This window comes from Eubalaena glacialis, chromosome 1 (genome assembly GCF_028564815.1).
Source record: "Eubalaena glacialis isolate mEubGla1 chromosome 1, mEubGla1.1.hap2.+ XY, whole genome shotgun sequence".
Taxonomy (NCBI): domain Eukaryota; kingdom Metazoa; phylum Chordata; class Mammalia; order Artiodactyla; family Balaenidae; genus Eubalaena; species Eubalaena glacialis.
In genome coordinates, this window is record NC_083716.1 from 162,045,714 (window position 1) to 162,067,890 (window position 22,177).

The 22,177-nt window shown below is 33.7% G+C and overlaps 1 protein-coding gene across 8 annotated transcripts in view; it reads right to left on the reverse strand.

The window, feature by feature from the left end:
• The window catches only part of PRPF40A (pre-mRNA processing factor 40 homolog A), a 53,784-nt gene that overhangs the window by 15,812 nt on the left and 15,795 nt on the right, over positions 1 to 22,177 (reverse strand). For 4 of the 8 annotated variants that reach the window (XM_061183950.1, XM_061183946.1, XM_061183926.1 and 1 more), the window contains exons 4-10: positions 21,629 to 21,659; positions 19,796 to 19,812; positions 6,004 to 6,114; positions 4,501 to 4,621; positions 4,214 to 4,267; positions 2,600 to 2,624; positions 1,569 to 1,940 (exon numbers count right to left, since the gene is read on the reverse strand). In XM_061183950.1, the coding sequence (XP_061039933.1) occupies positions 1,569 to 1,940; positions 2,600 to 2,624; positions 4,214 to 4,267; positions 4,501 to 4,621; positions 6,004 to 6,114; positions 19,796 to 19,812; positions 21,629 to 21,659 (731 nt within the window). The remainder of the gene's footprint in view (positions 1 to 1,568; positions 1,941 to 2,599; positions 2,625 to 4,213; positions 4,268 to 4,500; positions 4,622 to 6,003; positions 6,115 to 19,795; positions 19,813 to 21,628; positions 21,660 to 22,177) is intronic. The other 4 variants (XM_061183964.1, XM_061183957.1, XM_061183938.1 and 1 more) reach the window with 1 other exon arrangement.

A 22,177-nucleotide genomic window follows, 5' to 3' on the forward strand; every position in this document is an offset into this window, starting at 1 on the left:
AAGGTTTATGAAAAAGTCTGCCCAACACTGATCTCAAACAGAAAGAATTACCCAAGAATTGTCAACTGTGCTTGTTTGAGGGATCTTTATGAAAAAATTGTATAATCGTAACATTTCTTCCTTTATAGAAGAGAATGCAGGAAAAGACAAACCAAAAAACAAACCCCATCCTCCACCTTTAAGTTGAATGCATATTCTGGAATACACACTAATAAAAAATACAATTAATTCATACCCTCTGAATCAAGCAACCTTATTTTGGAATATTTATTTAAAATCATCAAAAATATTGTAAAGAGCACAGCCAAAAATTACTAGCTGTAAATGATCTATGTTCAAAGTAATTAAAATCAAGTTTATTATACTGACTCAAGCACTATAATAAGGAAACAAAAAAGGAAGCAGAAAACAGTTTTGTTAAAAATGTGAAAAACAAGTTATTGTGAAAAAATACAATAGGTATGAAAAGATGTAAACAATATTATTGTAGAAGGGCTAAATGTCTATCAGTAGGAGAATACTTAAATTAATGTATATATAAATAATATCATGTTGAATTATATAAATAATAATAAATATTCAACACGATAGGGTATGGATCTCTACTGATGTAGACGTCTCTGATACATTTTTAAAATTTAAAATATGCACATATTTTAAATGCACAAAAAAAGGAAGGATATAATTAAAATGTTAACTGTCACTCTTTTATGCCTTCAAATATACTATATAGATATCTTTTTGAACTTCTAAACATCAGAAAAAATTATAAAGCTATTTTCATACTTTGGAAAATGAACATTAAAAATAATCAAAAAAGGGGGTAGGAAGATGAAATCAATATACTTAAATATTAAGATGGGTGATCATGTTTGGATCTTGACATCATGATTAACATTTTTTTTAATATATGTGGATATCTTTAAAATCAAGAAGCACAGCTCAAGGTTACTTTTTATAGCTATAAAAAGCACAGCCATATGAAATATTACTAGATCATAGGGTACATACAAACTGTAAACGTAGAGATGCAGCTATTTGGCCTTATTAAAAAGTTGTACCAATTTAACCTCACTAACAGTTTTCCTGTACACTGTTTAAGTGTTATCTTGATTTTTGTCTACTTGATTTTTGCTTGTTTGTTCAATACTGAACTACAGCAACTTCCCTGCAGTGCTATAGTAAGCCATATTTCAGAATGAAGTAGAAAGAAAATCAGTAATTCTGATCCTGTCTTTACTTAAAATTTTATTTTATTAATCATGCGATTTTTGCATTGATTTTGATTTAAAAAACTGCATTTTGATTACTAAGGTTTTTGGCACTCCTTCAAATTTGTCTCTTACCCTATAACCAGCTCTGCTTCCTAAACTTGTGTGGATTAGTTTTGCAATAGTTTGAAAGCATGACCCCACAAAAAATCTCAAAAATTATCCATTATCTAAAGGCTTATGTTTTGATTCTCAAAAAACTTTTATTAAACACTTAATGGCCACTGACTAAACCAGCAATTTCTTATATTAATGAAGTCTGGTACTGATTTGCAGAAAACAAGTTACTAAACTTACTCAGCTACAGTTTCCTGCTTAGATGTTTCTTCTCCAGTATTACTAGACACTTCAACACTTTGATCCTGAACAGCAGAGGTACTAGTAAGTTGTGCTTGTTCTTCAGTCGAAATTGTTACTGTATTTTCATTATCTACAACAGTAGCAACAATCGAAGTAACCTCAGGCTCAGGAACAACTGGAACAGTTCCACCGACAGTACTAGAAGCAGAGGTGGAAGCACTTGCATTGGCTGCAGCCGCAGCTGCTGCTGCTGCAGCTGCTGCTGCAACAACAGCAGCTGCTGCTTCTGCAGCAGCCATGGTGCTCATTGTGGTTGGAATTTCTGTTGTAGGAACTGGGGCTGTTGATGTGGTGCACTCTTCTTGTTTACTATATATTTAAAAAAGAGAAAGCTAGTCAGTTCATTATGAATAATCACAAAGCCAAATAAAGTTAGTTTTAAATTATCATAAAATCAAATGAATAAGAGAAACTAGTATAAGGGAAAAACGGCAGTGCTGCCGAACTATTAAGCCATTCAAAAAGATTAAAACCACAGTATGAAACTGAATTACTTTGATTTAATTCAGCAAACATTCGTGATAATGTATGATAGGCACTCATGCAACAATCTGCATTTCAAAAGTCCAATAACTGTTTTCATTTACAAAATGTCCTATCAGATTGTATTATGCCATAAAATTTGACCTATATCATTAATTTCATTTCACCCATTAAAAGGAAAACCTGAGTAAAGGAAGGGAGATATACTGATACAATACTTCATCCGTTCCCAAATTAATTCAAATCAAATTTTGGACTTTTCTGTAACAGTTTTTGTTAAGGATGCTGTCCAAATTCTAATAACTGTCTAGGAAAGCATCAAGTGTGTATCTTGAGTAAACATCTCTTTCCCTACCCCAAATCCTCTGAAGACATCAAACTATCAGGCCTACCATGTAAAATACGATTTATACAGACAGTTAAAACAAGGATGTTATAGGAGATACTAAATTTGTAAATATGTACTGATGTCCAAAACTGCTTACCTGCTTTCTTCAGCTTTGATCATTGCTATTAAAGAGAAAAAAAGAAGTTACGTACTACATAGCTTTTTAAATACAATCAAAGAAAACAGACTTTAAAAGGAGATAAAAGTTCTATACAGTAAGATTTACCACCCTTTAAAAAAAAAAAAATTACTACATTTATAGAGCAAAGGTTCTGTAAATTCCAGGGCAGCAATTAAAGAATAAAAACAAACTTTAAATAACAGTAAGTTTTAGGAAAGCTTCTTCTCACAATGCTACTTTCTCAAAAGCTGTTGGCTACTGCAAAAACTCCCTGAAAGTATCTGCATAATTCTGGAATAAAATAGTATTTTCCCCAGGGATAAAACTACTTGTTTTTTGTTTTTTTTAAAGATACTAAATTCAAAATGGGGTCAAATGTATGTTATGAAATTCCAGCACATATATACTAGCATTGACAGGTAGATAGATAGTTATGCACACCAACGATTTGTAATAGGGTTATATCAGAAATGAGCTTGATATTTCTTACATAAATGAACTCAGAATCTACCTATCTACAATATTATTATTAGCCAATGCTAGTATAGAAGTATAAATTGAGCTTTAAAGATCTGCACTCAATATTTCAGCTTTCATTCTAGTTAAAGTAAATTTTTCTTTAGGGGTAACAAAGATATCTCATCTATTCAGCATTATTGGGGAATGAGGTGCTCCATGTAAATGATAATATAAGCTTAACTCTATGAAAATATTTTTAACACTTATCCCCTTTTAAAGGAAATCTGTTTAGTACGGCTGACAAAACATACTAAAGGGGTTATCATTACGAATTAACAAATATTTCGGATAATGACCATCCAAGCTAATGAGGTGACACAGGGAAAAGGTAAATAGACGTAAGACCACAGTGCCTTTAAGAAATTTTTATTCTCTTTCCTGTCAGAAGTCGTTACACGTTGCAGACTACTTTGTTAGCCCCATTCTCCTATAATCTGTTGCTTCTAAGCCAATAGTTTATGACACCAGATTCTATTAGAAGAGTAAAAGAACTAAATTCTCAATTCCTACTCTGAATCCCTGCTATTTTAAGCCCTAGGTTTTATATTAGGTAGTATTTCTAGATTCTCAGGGATATTCTGAATAGTTGAGGATGTTGGAAAATTCTCCTTTTGTAAGTGAGGCATGGTATTTTATTTACTTTAATTCTCCCATAATAAACATAAAGGCTATTTTGCAATGTTGTGCTAAAATAAAATCAGCATTAAATGTAGAGTCTCACAATATATTAACAAAATTTAAAATGATAAGAGTTCAAGGTTCTCTGCTATCTGCTGAGTTAAGTCACATATTCCATGTGTGCACCAACACTCATAGCTGTCTTTAGAAATATCGTGTATGATGTCTTTGTTCAATTTTCCAATGGTAAATGAGGTTTTTTGTTTAAAAAAGAAAGTCAAAGCACAATGTTAAAAGCTACAAGCTCATTTATAATATAACCCTTAAATGAAAGGAATTCTTTGAATTAGAGATTTCTCACTGCAGATTTATCCAATTATGGTTAGTGAACATTCGCGACATACTCTTAAAATGTTAAATAATGACAGAAAATGAATTATCAAAGCAGCTCACCATGCAGGTTTGATTTTGTAATAAGACTTCCAGCAACAATGGTATTCTGGTATCCTAGTTTCAGTGGAATCAAATCAAATAAAAATCTATTTAAAATCTATAGAACTGAGTTCTAGAGCAACAAGAAAATAAGAGCCCATAAAACTGTTACACCATTTAAAACGTTCTAATCACTTAATTAAAAAACATAAGGCCTTTGAACAATCCTATTTATGAAGGACTGTTCCAATGTGAATGGCATATATACATAAAAAAGTAACATTAAAAATTATCTTTCCCTGTTTTACCTTCAAGATCTTCAAGTTCTTTAGGTTTCGCCCAGCGGGATTCTTTTGTTTGAGAATTGTAATAGTAGGGCTTTCCAGAGTCAGATTTGTACTCCTTCCAAGGGCATTTAGATAAAAGTTGCTAAAGCAAAATAAAAACCTTCAGTTAATAGTAATATACTTAGCATCTTTCATCATTCACATCACTGTTTTTACTAGATATTATCAACCCATACAATTCTAAAGCTTGCGAGATGGTAATATAAGCTACCAACTATAGGGTACTTACTAACTAATGTTAAGTTATTTGAATATATTATGTTTGTCTAAGGTAATGTACCTATTAAGGGGCAAAGATAAGATTCAAAACGAGGTCTATATGAATTTCAAATCCTATGTGCTCTTGCCATTTACATCCCACCATAGGTAAAAATCACCATCCATATTTCACAAACAGGCTTCTCAAATACTAATACAAGTAGGAAAAACATAAAATTTGGGAGAAACCAAAATCTGATTTGGTTATGCTTAGATTTCAGTTTCACAAGCAATTTATTACAAACCTATGTGAACTACCTTATGTAAGGAAGCACTGTAAGTATGATATACTTAAAACCTAATATACAGAACCTGTTAGGGTGGAATGAGAATGCTACTGAAAACTCAAATTTAATCAGTGTCTTGGGCAAATATCTATGTCAGTATTGGGATAAATAAAAAATTTTATCACCCGCCAACTTCCCCTCCCAAGTACTGCTGTTCTGTAATTAGTGTGGTGGCCTGGAAAATATTTTTACCTCCTCAAATTCTTAATTAAGAGGAGGAAAAAAAAGAGTATGCTGCCTACTAGGAAAAACCTTCAAGTATAGCTTTGAAATGCCAGATCAGCTCTTACTTAGGACTCCAGACTTCCTAATTAAACCACAGGTAATATTGCTTACTTAGTTTATTCCTTCAATCTTATTTTCATATCTGTATATTTTGAATGGTAAAATTTACAACATAAAATGAAATATACATACTTTTGCGGAGGGGGGGGGAATATTTTCCAAAGAGACAATTTCCCATTCTAAAAGATGGAAGTATTTGTATTTGTAATTTAACTTCATCTCCATTATCCTAGCCCCACTGGAAAAATGTAAGAACCCAGTAGAAGATATCTGAAATCACTCAGGTTTGCTATAAAGAGGAAAACAAATAAAGGGCAAGCAGAGAGAGAGTATTTTTTTCTTCCAATTTATTCTTTAAATACCTTTCTTAAATTGATACCACCTGACAAAGGTTCCTGAGCAGGGGTAAATATCAGTAAACAAAATTGGTCTGCCTATAGAAGGGAATGAATTTTGTCTTTTTGCTGATTGGTGTGACTGTAAAAACCCTTTTCTCCTCTGAATGCCTTTGTAGCATCCTTTTCTGATATAAGTAGTATTATTCTTTGGAAAGCCAAATACCCACCAAAATCCTAAAAAAAACAAAAAAGACCCAATCTATTTAATCTCTAAATTCCAGTCCTCAAACTTTTACCTCAGCAGGAGTTTTAAGATCATCTGGTTTCTCCCAAGTAGACTGTTTTGTTTCAGTATTATAGTAGTAGGTCCTTCCATCAGGTGATTTATGTTCAGTCCACATTGATTTCTAAAGAAAAATAATTAAAAAAAGATTTAAATTATTTAACAGTGCCACTGACAGTAAATATCAGTATCATTAGTTTCAAAGCAATATATGAAGAAATTAAAAGTATAAAATGGGCATACTTTTGACAGTTATTTAGAATAACTGATCAATGCAAGTAGGGAGGTAACTGAAAATAGAATATTTTTCAAGTACCTCAAAAGCAGCATCGATCAGTTCAGGTTTTAGGATCTCTCTCCATTCTACAGTCTCAGAATTATAAGGATATGACTGCTTATAACTACTACACATAAGAAAATCTTTCAGCAACACAAATCTATGCCTTGTGGATAAAAAAGAATATATGAACGAGATGCTAATGTAGTGTAGGTGGATTGATCATGAGCTCAACAACTCTAACCCAAAGAATATTTACATCAAGTTGGACAAAGTTCTAAACTGACATGCCATAAAGATGCAGGCATCAAAATTAGAAAGGATGCCTTTGCATGACAATCAGAACTTAATAATCAACAAGGTGAAATTTAATAGGGATAAAATGTGAATACAAATGCCTCAACACAAGATGAGTAAGATAAAGTTTTACATGAAACTAGTTTGATACAGAATATAAATCCACTAATGGGGTCCAAAAGAACTACTAAGAAACTACTAGAAGTCATTAGTAAGACCTCAAGTATCAACAGACATGATAGCTCAAATAAAGGTTGCTTAAGGGGCTTCCCTGGTGGTCCAGTGGTAAAGAATCTGCCTTCCAATGCAGGGGACACAGGTTCTATCTTTGGTCGGGGAACTAAGATCCCACATGCTGCAGGGCAAACTAAGCCCGCAGGCCACAACTAAAGAGCTTACATGCTGCAAACTACAGAGCCCACACGCTCTGGAGCCCACACGGCACAACTAGAGGGAGGCCCACGCACCACAACTAGAGAGAAACCCACGCGCCACAACGAAGACCTGACGCAGCCAAAAAAATAAAGAAAATAAATAAATAAAAGGTTGGTTAAGAGTTTTATAAGGTCACCATATATACACGTGCACAAACACAAAATAATAATAATAATAATAATAAAAGGGGTTGGGAGGAACCTTTGAGAGATGATAGATGTCTATGGTCTTGGTGATAGTTTCATGGATGTGTATTTATTCCTCAAATCATCCAGTCATACACATTTAGTATGTACAGCTTCTCATATGTCAATCATACCTTAATAAAGTGGTTTTTAAAAAGCAGTTTTACAAAGAATCATGAATGAATTAATTACTGGATGAGATCAAAGGTACTAAGCCCACTTCTGGGCACCAGATTTTTCAGACTAAAGTATGCTCAAAAAAGGGTTATAAAAATGATCTATACCAAATTTCTTCAAATCTAAAACAAAAGATTGTTGTACATTCCTCTAAGGAAGAAAAGGTAAAATCACTGTCAAACCATCACATTTTTTATCACTCAGATTTACGTTAAACTTTTTGAAAGGACTTATTCTTACTTATTAGACTTAGGTTTTATCCCCTATCACTCCTGTGTATACATAAAAAGGAAAATAGGCAAATAAAATAATTAATCTATTCCTTAAACTTTACACTCAGACCCCCTTATTGTATCCAAGTTGCTAATGTCCATTATATTTCCACACAATACCATCCATCCCCTGTTGCGTACCAAGAATCCTACTAATAATGCAGCATTTCTTAAAAGCAAAACGAAACAAGCCATAAAATAACTGAAAACCACTGCTACTTGTTCTTAACTTTCTCCTTACCTATTTAAAACTGGCTTACCTTTCTTCCCTCCTTATCAACTTTACTGAGTAATGGAGCAGATCTACTTCTGATTTCTGCTTTGGGAATGTGGCTAAACACATGTGATTCATCGCTTCTCCTACTCTCTCACATAATCATTTTATTCCTAGCTGATAAAAGAGTGTTGTGCCATTATTTCTAGGATTTTCTTGCAAACCACTGACATTCAGTCTTCTGATGTTGGCACTTTTACTGTTCAGTCATGCACAACTAGGTGATAACTGCTGCCTGGAGAATGAAGATCATAGGACATCATGGATGATAGAATGCATTCCAATTTCAGATGTGTTAAATGTTGAAATATGCTAATTGAAAACTATATAAGGAACATTTGCAAATTGTGGGGATGGAGAACAAGAATAGACGACTTAAGGAGGACATAAATCAATGTAATTTTAACAAAAGTAGATGAGGTAAGATGATTATTTTCTGTAATTTCTGAAAAAAGAACTAGAGTTAAGTGAAGGAATTACAGACGCCATTAGAATTCACAGAAAAGAACTTGACCAAATTTGGGTTGTTTAATACAAAATGGCCCTTCCTATAGAGATTTGTTAAGACCATTCTGTAAATAGTCTGACACGACCACTTACAGAATCTTACAGAACAGATTTCTGAATGAATTACAAGGATGATTAGATAATTCCAAAGGTGTATTTAAATTCCTTAACTTGTTCTAGTACCTCTGCAGAATACGACAACTATAATCTCTCTGGAGCAAACATTAAATAACTGCTGAAAAATATTTAGCTTGCTGTTATTCACCTATTTTAACATCTTATAATGAAAAAGTGGTGCAGTAAGAGACATATATGGAAGCTTCTTCAATTGTATGCATAATGCTTTATTTCATAAATTAAGTGATGTTATTAAGATAGATAAAGAGGTCTGTATTTCTTATTAAAAAAAAAAATGAACTCAGTACCAACTCAGGATTGCACTAAGAAGAAATCTATAAGTTCCAAAATTATATTTAAACTTCCCAAGTCACATTTGCTAAAGGCATCAAGGAAAGAGGAAGTTCACCAGAAATAAACATATGAGATAATGGAATGAAAAAGAAAGGGACTATGTACACTTGACCAAAAACGAGAAGAGAAGTATACAAACTAGTAAAACAAATAGTAAGCAATTTAGTATTCACTATCTATTACTTTATTTGAATTTTACAACTGTACTACAAAGCAGGTAAGACCATTATCCACATTTTACAAATTAAAAAACCAAGGCTTAGGAGGGTTAACAACTTGCTCATAGTGATTCAGGAAATAAATGATAAAATTAGAACAATTCAGTAATTTCTGCCTCTAAAAAAACACATTTTACCCACCCTGAAATACTGTTTCAAGCTTGTATTCGGGGACAGTCTAATTATCAATAAGAACAGATGAATTCTGGCCAACTACTTAGTATTAAGCCCTGTACTAATTGCTTTGCATCAATTATCAGTTAATTCTTTTAATAACCCTATGAGACAGGTACCATTTATTATCCCCACTTTATAGAAGAGAAAATGGAGCACAAGAAAGTAAAGTAACATGACCATGGTAACATAGCTAGCTTAAGTTCATTACAACATTGTCCTAGCCCAAACTAAGGTCCTACTATGGATCAACGCTCCAACTGTTTGCAGCAATAGAAATGAAATCATTTCAGACAGGAATATAAATTCTGTACAAATGTCTTAAGCAATACATCAAATTCACTTATAAAAGTCAATTTTGGAGTGGAAAAGTAATTTATCTGATAAATTTTTCACTCTTTTTCCTTAGAAATATCTGATCTGCAACTTAAAGTAAAATTATAATATGTCTTGCTTCTGGCCAAAACTAATAATTAATATTTTAAACGAAAAATTTAAAAACAAATGTATCTGAATGTTGAGTATAAGATGAAGAGTGGCATAAAGAATATATCAACAACTAACAACTGGAGAGTTATCTTCATAGTATAAAATATGACCTATGCAAGTAGTTATTAAGTACTGATAGTCATATTAGCATAGTCTATTAATAAGACTTATTTTCCTACAAAATTAGTATTTTTTTCTTTTTAAACATAAGACCTCTCTAGAGCAATAAGCAAATGCTACCTATCAAAGACTTAGACTGCCTTTGCAAAACTGGGAAAAACCTAACAAAGACAAATGTATATTCTAAATGAGCTAAAGCCAGGACATTACTTTTAACCTTAAGGTTAGTTGCTTTGGGGCACTGCAGGAGTTATTAAGATATTCATTGCTTTGGAGCCTTAGTATTACTCTGCACTTTCATCACAGATGACACCATTCCCAAAACTATTTTCTTACTGACACACTTATTGTACTAATAAAAAACTGATGACACAAATGGCAGTTCTGGACAATCAACCGAAAGTAAACATTTTTACAAACTATAAACTGGAAGTATATATTTACAAAACAAGGGATTAAAAAATCATTGCCCTTAACATACAAAACTCTGTTACCATCAATAAGAAAAGACATTCTAATGGAAATATAAACATGGCCACTAACAGAACTCAATACAGATAACATAATTGGATGTTCAACTTCATTAGTAAATGAAGAAAGTGCACATTAAAATGAAAACGTTCTGCTCATCAGATGAATGACAAAGAGCTGCGGTATGCAATGTTAAAGGGTGTGAAGAAAAGGGTACTCTTATGCTACTGTTGGGAATAGAATTAGTATTATTTCTCTGAAGGTCAATTTAGTAGTTCTTATCAAATCAAAAATGCAAACAAGGGGGCTTCCCTGGTGGCGCAGTGGTTGAGAATCTGCCTGCCAATGCAGGGGACACGGGTTCGAGCCCTGGTCTGGGGAGATCCCACATGCCGCGGAGCGACTAGGCCCGTGAGCCACAACCACTGAGCCTGCGCGTCTGGAGCCTGTGCTCCGCAACAAGAGAGGCCGCGATAGTGAGAGGCCCGCGCAGCGCGATGAAGAGTGGCCCCCACTTGCCGCAACTAGAGAAAGCCCTCGCACAGAAACGAAGACCCAACACAACCATAAATAAATAAATAAATTAAAAAAAAAAAATGCAAACATAATCTCTTGATCCTGAAGTTTCACTCTACAAAATCCCATTTGTATAGCTGCAAAGACTGTACAAGGATAGTCTCTACCAGATTACTAACAGTGGTGACAAGTTAGAGATAAATCAATAACCCCCCAATGACAGTTCACTTACGGTCCATTCATACTACAAACTCTCTTATACAGGTCTATTTTTAATATAATGAAAAATGTCTAAGATGCAGCACTAAATAAAAAAAGCAAAACGCTGTAACAAATGATGTAGCAGCACAATACATACTGAAAATATCTGAAAGGCAAAAACAAAACAAAACAAACCCCAAAAACAAAAACCTGGGTATAAGGAAAACAAATGCACATATATAATTATCAAGAGAGCAATTATCAAGAGAGCTAATATACTTTTCAGATTCAAAAAAGCTAGTCAACCATTGGGTTGTGAATTAATTCAGTACATTCAAACTCAAAATGTAAACATTTATACAATGTATAAGTTCAACTGAACAAAACTGAAAGAGAAAAAAATGACTAAATCCAAACACTAAGATAGATAGAAAAATCCCCTCACTACTCTAAATAAGGAAAATAACCACAGACATAGAACAGATTCACAACCAATTTCAAAATTTCGAGGAAATGATTTCCTCCCAAACTACTTCATCAAAATTCACCCAGAAGAAACACGTCACACTTGAATATTCCAATTACCATAGACGCAATTGAAAGATACCTAACCAGATGATTTTATAGTAGAACCTTATGCAACCTTTAAAGAACAGAGGATTACAATATTATTTCAGATCATAGAAAGAGATGAAAAGCTCTTTATCAGTTACAAAACTCAACAGAAAAGGTATCAAAAAAAGAAAAGCAGGCAATGTTACTTATAAATGTAAATGTTAAGAATTTAAATAAAAGCCAAGAGAATCCTCAGTATATACACTCTGACAAAGTAGAATTTATTGTAGAAGTGCAAGGGTAGTTCAATATTGGGATATCTATAAAAGAAAGTATTTCTATTAACAAATTGAAAAAAGAAAACACCACATGATCACACTAATAGACTTGGTACGATCAAATTACATCCTGAGTATCATGACAATTCATAAGTCTTCAAAAAATAAAAACAAAAAATCCTCAAATAATACAATAATAAAGAGAAAAACATTTAAATGATAGTTTAGCAAAGACCAATAAAAATTATTCTAAAGCCACTTCCATTAAAATCATGACCAAAACATAAGTCTGCAATCACTATAATTCAACAAATACACTATGGCAATAAAATTAATGACTGGTATTAAGATTGGGAATGAGATAAATTCTCTTGTCTTTACTGCTAAAGACTCAAATAAAAAAAAAACCCAACAACTAATTATCCAGTGCCTCTGGTAATCTAGCTGGCTATAAGATAAACATACAAAAATTTTTGAATGACAATAACTAACTTGTAATAAAAATGGGAAAAATATTCTATTTACAACATAACAAGTTTTTACAAGGTAAAAAGAAATAAAAATAACTATAATAACTGTCTGTCCCACCTAAATAGAAAGAGGGATTGTATATTGATAAAGAGTTAACAGATAAAGAACTTATCCTCAACATATATGCATTTATTTGCAACTGAGCCTTGAAATACAGAGCAAAAACAGAAAAATATGGGAGAAAAAGATGACCCATTTCTTCAAGTTAAAGATTTTAATATACCCCTCTCCTTAGATGAAAGGTATGCCAAGATACAGAAAAACAAAATAACTTTAAATTATCAGCACAAAAAACTCCTAAAATTGGGGCTTCCCTGGTGGCACAGTGGTTGAGAATCTGCCTGCCAATGCAGGGGACACGGGTTCGAGCCCTGGTCTGGGAAGATTCCACATGCCGCACAGCGACTAGGCCCGTGACCCACAATTGCTGAGCCTGCGCGTCTGGAGGCTGTGCTCCGCAACAAGAGAGGCCGCGATAGTGAGAGGCCCGCGCACCGCGATGAAGAGTGGCCCCCACTTGCCGCAACTAGAGAAAGCCCTCGCACAGAAACGAAGACCCAACACAGCCATAAATAAATAAATAAATAAAATTAAAAAAAAAAAAATCCTAAAATTGGTCTTGACATAGAACATAAAGGAAGCTTTAATAAACTGCAAAGAATCAACATCTTATAGACTGTGCTTTCTGATCATAATGCAAAAAGGTATACCTTATAAAAAAAAAAGTCTCTCAAAGGCATGATCAATGAAAGAAACAATTGATAGGATGGACTTAATTAAAATTAAAAACCTCTGCTCTGCCAAATGCAGTTAAAAGAATGCAAAAAGCCACAAACAGAAATTATTTGCAAAAGACACATCTGTTAAAGTACTGTTAACCAAAATATATAAAAACTCTTTAAACTTATCATTAAGAAAAATGAGTAGGGACTTCCCTGGTGGTGCAGTGGATAAGGGTCCGCCTGCCAATGCAGGGAACTCGGGTTCAATCCCTGGTCTGGGAGGATCCCACATGCCACAGAGCAACTAGGCCCATGCACCACAACTGCTGAGCCTGCGCTCTAGACCCCGTGAGCCACAACTACTGAAGCCTGTGTGCCTTGAGGCGGTGCTCCGCAACAGGAGAAGCCACTGCAAGGAGAGGTCCGCACACTGCAATGAAGAGTAGCCCCCGCTCGACACAACTAGAGAAAGCCTGCGTGCAGCAACAAATACCCAACGCTGCCAAAAATAAATAAAATTAAATCTGTAAAAAGAGTAAAAAATCTGGGCACCTCAACAAAAAAAGACATAGATACAAGTAAGCATATGAAAAGATGCTCAACATCATACACTATTACAGAGTTGCAAATTTAAATGAAATGCACCACACACCTTTTAAAACGCCAAAAAAATCTACAACAGCGACAATACCAAATGTTAGTGAGGATGTGAAGCGACAGGAACTCTCATTCATTGCTGGTGGGAAGTCAAAATGGTACAGCCACTTTGGAAGACAGTTTGGTAGTTTCTTACAAAAGTAAATATACTATTACTATATGATCAAGCAATCGTGTTCCTTTATGTTTACCCAAATGCGTTGAAAACTTAAGTCCACACAAAAACCTGTACGTTTTTAGCAGCTTTAGTCATAATTGCTAAAACCTAAAAGCAACCAAAATGTCTTTTAGTAGCTGAATGGATAAACAAACTGTGGCATGTCCAGACAACAAAATATTATTCACCTCTATTATAATTATTTTGTTATTCAGTGCTAAAAAGAAATGAGCTATCAAATAAAAGAAATGGAGGAAAATTAAGTGAATGAAACCAATCTGAAAGGGTCACATACTGTATGATTCTAACTATATGACATCAGGAAAAGGTAAAACTATGCAGACAGTAAAAAGACCCGTGGCTGCAGGGGTTGTGGGTGGAGATGGGGAGAGGGATGAAGAGACAGAGCACAGAGGACTTTTAGTGCAGTGAAATTATTCTGTATGACACTATCATGAGGGATATACGTCACTAAACATTTGTCAAACTCATAGAATGCATAACACCAAGAGTGAACCCTAATGCAAACTGGACTTTGGGTGATAATGATGTGTCAATGTATGTTCATCAACTGTAGTAAATGTACCACTCCGGGGAGAGATGTTGATAGAAGGGAAGGTTGTATGTATGTGGGATAGGGGGTATTGGGAACTCTCTACTTTGCACTCAATCTAAAATTTCTCTAAAAAAAAAAAAAAAAAAAAATTCAATTCGGAAAAAAAAAAAAAAATCTGACATCTGGAAACCAAAAATACCAAACCACTTAATACCTAATAAAAAAAGAAATCAAATGAGGAAAAAAGAAAACAAGATATTGAGAGCTGAATGACAACAAAAATTCTTTATGTCAAAACTTAAGGGACTTCCCTAGGGGCGCCATGGTTAAGAATCTGCCTGCCGGGACTTCCCTGGTGGAGCAGTGGTTAAGAATCCGCCTAGCAATGCAGGGGACACAGGTTCGATCCCTAGTCCGAGAAGATCCCACATGCCACGGAGCAACTAAGCCCGTGCGCCACAACTACTGAAGCCCATGCACCTAGAGCCTGTGCTCCTCAGCAAGAGAAGCCACCACAATGAGAAGCCCACGCACCGCAACGAAGAGGAGCCCCTGCTCGCCGCAACTAGAGAAAGCCTGCACGCAGCAACAAAGACCCAACAGAGCCATACATACATAAATAAGTTTATTAAAAAAAAACCAAAAAACTTAAGCAGCACAGTTAAGGATGTCTGAAAACCAGTGAGCTAAGGACTCAAGATGCTAGAAAAAGAGCAAGAGAGTAAGTAATCAAGAAAGACAGAGAAAGACAAATACTGTATGATATCACTTACATGTGGAATCTAAAAAATACAACTAGTGAATATAACAAAGAAGAAGAAGACTCACAGATACAGAGAACAAACTGGTGGTTACCAGCGGGGAGAGGGAAAGGGTGAGGGTCAATACAGGTGTAGGGGATTAAGAGGTACAAACTGTTTCGTATAAAATAAACTACAAAGATATATTGTACAACATGGGGAATATAGCCAATATTTTACAATAATTATAAATGGAGTATAAATTTTAAAAATTGTAAATCACTATATTGCACACCTGTAACTTATATATTATTATACAGCAACTATACTTTAATTTAAAAAAAAAAGTGTTAGGTCCAGTCAGTTTTTAGTTGTGTTCTATCAAGCATTAAGAAATAAGTTATTTATTAAGTTGTTCTAAGGACCAGAAAAGAGAGATTATTCTCCAGAAACAAGCAACCTAGAAAAGATACTAGCAAACTAAATTCAGAAGAAATTAAACACACGTGTATGCACATATACATACCGCTAAATACACATAATGAATAACTAGGGTTCATGTTAGTGATGTAAAGATGGCAATGTCAGAAAACTTATCCATGTACTTTCACATTAACAGAGTAGAAAAGAAATGTCATATGATCATCTTAGTTGACATGGAAAAAAAAATTGAAGAATTTAAAAAATAAGTACATATTTAATACTATTAGCAAACCGGGAATAGAAGAAAGCTTCAACTTAACACAGATTGCATACCAAAAAACTATAGTAAACATCATATTTAATGGAGAAATTTTAAACTTATTCCCTTTAGGAGAGGAAAGAAGACAAGATGCCAGTTTACCACTGCTACCACTCACCACAGCACTAGAGGTTCTGCCTGAAACAATAATAGTAGACACAAATATGAGGACCAGAAGAGAAGGAGCCAAAACTGTCATTTGAGGGTAGTAGTATTACACAGAAAACTCACTAAGCAACAAGAGTTCAGCAAGCCTGCTGGATAAGCACATAGAAAAATGATAACATAAAGCACAACAAATTCAAAATGGCTCCAAATCTTATACAGTATCTGTAATCTAACAGAATGAAGAATGCACAAGCCTTTAATGGAGAACATTTAAAACTCTATCATAAAACAGACTTAAAAGAAGACCAAACTACAGCAGTTGGCCCTCCATATCAGTGGATTCAACCAACCACAGATTGAAAATATTTTAAAAATTCCAGAAATCTCCAAAAAGCAAAACTTGAATTTGCTGTAATCTGGCAACTTTACACATTTACATGGTATTATTGCACTTAGCTTTATTGTGTTTCGCAGATTATTGCCTTTTTAAAAAACTGAATGTTTGTGGAAACACTCTGTGGAGCAAGTCTATTAGCGCCACTTTTCCAAAAGCATCTGCTCACTTTGTGTCTCTGTGCTACGTTTTGGTTACCGTTACAATATTTCAAACTTCTTCGTTATCATATTTGTTATAGTGATCTGTAATCAGTAATCTTTAGATTATGACTCACTAAAGGCTCAGATGGTTGGTTAGCATTTTCTCACAATAAAGTATTTTTAAATTAAGGTATATTATACATTGCTTTTTTAGACATAATGCTATTGCACACTTAATAGACTACAGTGTAGTGTAAACATAACTTTAATATGCACTGGGAAACCAAAAAATTCGTGACTGACATTCACTTTATTGCAGTGGTGTGGAACTGAGCCAATAACTGAGGTAGGCCTGTAGTGAGCACCTCAACCTGCAGAGCACTGGCAGCAGGTGCTATGCAGAAAAAGCTATTTCTGTTTAGAAAGCCTGTCAGAATGACTGATTAGAGAGATCCAAACAGTCAATTTCTTCTAACAAATGTCAAGGTAACTAATACCTGAATTTTTGACTCCAGAAGGCAAAAAGAATGGCGAGGACAGCAGAGGAAACCTAGGGAAGTGGCTCTCTTGGATCTGCTTGACCACAGATTAAATACACAGGAATTTCTCTTGCCAGGTACATATTCATAGCCTGAATTACACAGAATGTTCATTAGAGTTCTGGGTAGAACCATGTTTTGCTATCCTTAAACCACCACTCATTGTAAGGGAGTCTAAAAGGAAGTTAAAGTAATTCTGAACCAGTTCTTCATGTTTAGGAATAGAAAGCAAGTGGGACTACATCAAACTGAAAAGCTTCCACACAGTAAACAGAGTGAAAATATAACCTCTGGAATGGAAGAAAATATTTGCAAACCATGTATCTGATAAGGGGTTAATATCCACAATATATAAGAAACTCCTACAAATCAACAGCAAAATACCACAAATAATCCAATTAAAGAATGGGCAAAAAAGACATACAAATGGCCAACAGGTATATAAAAAGATACTCAACATCACTGATCATCAGGAAACGTAAATCAAAACCATAATGAGATTTCATCTCACACTTGTCAGGATGGCCATTATCAAAAAACCAAGAAATAACAAATGTTGGCAAGGATGTGTAGAAATTGGAACCCTCCTACACTGTTGGTGGGAATGTAAATTGTATAGCCACTATGGAAAACAGTATGGAAGTTCCTATAAAAAGTTCATTGAAGCATCATTTTTAATAGCTAAGATATGGAAATAACCTAAGTGTACATGGATGAATGAATAAAGAAGATATATATAAAATGCACATACACACAAGGAAAACTATTCAGCCATAAAAAAAGAACGAATGAAATCTTGCCATTTGCAACAGCACGGATGGACCTTGAAGGCATTATGCTAAGTGAAATAAGCCAGAGAGCGAAAGACAAGTATTGTATGATCTCACTTACATGTAGATTCCGAAAAACGAAACAAAAAAACCGAGTTCATAGAAACAGAGAACAGACTGATGATTGCCATAGGGGGGGATGGTTTGGGGGTGTGGGAGAAATGGGTGAAGAGGGTCAAAATCTACAAACTTTTAGCTATAAAATAAGTAGGTCATGAGGGATAAAATGTACAGCATGGTGACTATAGTTAATAATACTGTATTACATCTTTGAAGAGTAAAGTCCTCCTCACACACATGCACACAAAATTTTGTTACTATGTGTGGTGATGGGTTAACTACTTATGTTTGGTAAGCATTTTGTAATGTATACAAATACTGAACCATTGCATTATACACCTGATACTAATATAATACTGTATGCCAATTATAAAATAAGGATGAAGATCAAGAAAAAAAGAAAAAACACACACAAAAAAGCTACACAAAACATTTTCATAAGCTTTTCCCAATATATACGTGTCTTAGGACATATATCCAAGTAAGCACCTACTGGGGAGGGTGGACTGGAGTAAAGGGAAAAAGAATAAAGGGAAGAATAAAGGAAAAAAAATGAGGGAACCCCCATGGATCAACAATAATGACAAAAGCCTGAAAAGCACAAGTAACTGAAATTTGTGTACCTGAAACCAAAAAAGAATAAAACAACAGCAAGTTTTCAAATAAATACACAATATTTTTGGATGGGAAAGTTTAATTGAAAAGTATGAATATGTCAGTTCTCTTAAAATGGAAAGAAATAAATTAATCCCAGATAAAAACACAATTTTTGCCTTTTGAGCATGTCTCTGTGTGTGTATTTAAAGACTGCTTTTGGTGGGGGACAGGGAAATTCATATGCTAATATCTGAAAATAGCAAAGGACATAATGAAAAGAGAAACCATGAAAGACTTGTCTTATTAAATATTAAATCTACTCTAATCAGAAAAAGGTGTAATATTGAATTAGAAATAGAGTGGAAAACGAAACCCAGAAATGGATGTCAGAATATGTGAGAATTTAATATATGACAAAAAAGATATTTCAATTAAGTGAGAAAAAAAAAATAGTTTGACAGACAACTGACACAACCAAAATATTAATCATGGTGGTTCCCTCATGGTAGAAAAACTTAGGGTAATTTACTTTCTTCTTTTTAACTTAAGTCTGCTTCATTTTCCTCCCAGTGAGCCCATATTATTTAACTAAGCAGGAAAAACATGAAGCTATTATTAGTCAAAAACAAAAAAAGACACTCATAATGGAAGAATACCAAATGGATATTTTATAACCATTCAATTTTAAAGCAAAAGATAAAAGTTTAAAATATTTAAATACAGGTCACAATTAAAAGTCTTTCACCCCAAATTTAAAATACTAACATACTTAAAAATTAATTCACAGATTTCTGCATTTTCTCAACCATATGAGAATAACAGCTACCTCTCAGGACTACTGTTTTGATGAAATGAGATTACACACATAAACTCTTCACTGAGCTTTAAGGAATTAAAAAAAAAAACACAAAACCTTGGTGATTCCCATATCTCTGATTAAGTCCCACAAAAATTAGATTTTAAAATAAATCATTCAAACAAATTTTCAACCTTTGGCATAGAAAATAAAGGAAAAGGGTTCAACTTCGTAGATAATCTTCAAAACAGAAATAAGCATCAACATAGTAGGCTAAAGAAGTATAATGAAATAAATATATTCCAAAGGTACTTACTGCACCGGATGTTGTACCTAAAAAAAAATTTTTTTGGAACAGTATTACAATGTGATAAATCATCCTCTCCTTGAGTTAACAGTGTTAAAATATTTATTCATACTATTTTTTCCTCCTCATCCCATCACACTAAATATCCTAAGACTGTCCCATATCATAACCTATGTATTTGCTCTCTTTCCCACAAGAAAAACATCGATAGTGCAAAGCACTTTCAGAATTAAGTTGGCACTTTGAACTTTCAATCTGCAAACTCACTTGGGAGCTGTCTGAGAAGTACTCACACCCTTGCCTTTTGTTTCTCCTTTTCTTGCTAAATAGGTGTTTATCTTAACTAATTTCTGTTTCTCTGCTATACTGCTGAAGTACAGTAATGTGTCAGAAATCTGATTCTATGCTTTAGATTTCTGACAAGTTTAATTATCTAGGTTCCAAACACGTGCTGTACAATACAGAATCCTTTAGCCACCACATACCCCTGTTTAAACTAACATCTAAATTAATTAAGATTAAACAAAATTTTAAAATTCAGTTCCTCCTTTGCACTAGCCACATTTCAAGTACTCAATAATTACATGTGGCTGTGTTTACATATACATTACAGATTACAGAACATTTCTACACTTACAGAAAGTTCTATTAGATGGTACTGTCCTAAACTACTATCAAAGCCATCTTAAGACATAAGGGGAAATCCCTATTAGTCACAAAGTTCATATGAATAATCTTTAACTTAGGAAACTAGTAGCTTAAAACTATATGTAAAAAAAACAAGAGACTGTAAAAAGGAAACAAAACTAAGTACATATATACTGAGAGCAATCAAAAAAAAAGCTAGTATGGAACATCAATAATAGAGTCAAAGCATTTAAAAGTAACTAAAAAAAACTTTAAGGTAATTTTCCAGGATTATTTAGGGTAATAGTAACCACCTCTAGATATCTAAATAGGCTAAAATACTATTCTAAGGTATTGATATATCAGAACAACATTACAGCTTAAATAATGAAATCTGTGAAACATCTTAAAAAGATCAATTATGGCCCATATAAACCTCCAGGAAAGCACATAGTGCATTTTAAACATATTTCGACCCATAATGTTCAAAAGAAAAAATGTTTTGGCATAATCATGGGACAAAGTTCACCATCTGGAATACTAAATTACATGGAACATTACTTACTCATGTATAACTGAAGCATTATTATATGTTAAAGTCACACTAGTCATAATAAACACTTATTGGTAACCAGCTGAAAAAAAAATATTATCACAGGGCTTACAAACTGCAATGACTATAAGGACCAAGCAGGTACCAGAAAAATGACTGAAGTAGTCCAGATGGCTGAGAGCACACGCTCGATATCTGAAGTATGGAGTTGCTACCCATTCCACAATGTTTGCTGAGTACAAATATGGACTCAACCAGAATTTTCCATTCAAATATTCTTTGAGTATCTACTGTGTTGAGAAAGACCATTGTAAATAATAAAAGTTCAGATCATCCAACTTTTCAAGATAAATTCAATTTTTGTATAGAATGATAAATTCAATCTTTATGTAAGCCTGCAGACTTTAAATGTTAGCAACTAATTATAAAATTTAAAAACATCACGTGGGCCAAAGTACATCTGAAGACCAAATCTGGTCTCAGAACTCCTAATCTAAAATTATGATAATTTCTTATGGATTTCCATTTTCCATTGCTTAAAAAAAAAAAAAAAATCAGGAGCTGATTATAGTGCCCAAGAGACACTGTTTTATTCCTCACTATAATACGGTTGCTACTGTCCAAATTAAGTCTAAATATATCACTATAAATGGTATACATACCTGCTGCTACATCCATATTATTTACTCCTGGCTGTAAGAATAAAAATGAAATTAGTAACATTCACCTTGCTTAAACCGTATTTTATATACGATTCTCTTAAAGCATAGTCAATCAGTCCCCTCTATGTATCAATTCTCTAGCCGCTGACTCAAAGATTCTTGGTTAAGTTTTAGTGATCTCAGTTCCCTGAGCTTGTTATAAATTGTAAAAAAAATAAAAAATAAAAATAAAAATTGCAGTAATCTGGGCCTACTGAAGCACTTTAATCTTAAGTGCTCTATTTATATAATTATCAGTTATATAAAGATCCACAACCCTTTACCCACAATTCTAAGATCCAAAAACCTCTGAAAAACAAGCTGTTGTTTTTTTTTTTAAGTTTGGCACCAAAACTCATCAGTGGCAAAACCTATCCTGAATGACATGAACTGTTTATAGTCTTATTTATCCCACATGAGAATGAGTATCTTTAAGTTCTGCTTTAGAAATATTGTGTTAGAAATTAAAGTGCACGGCCCAAGATCCCGTGGGAAATTTTTACATAATTA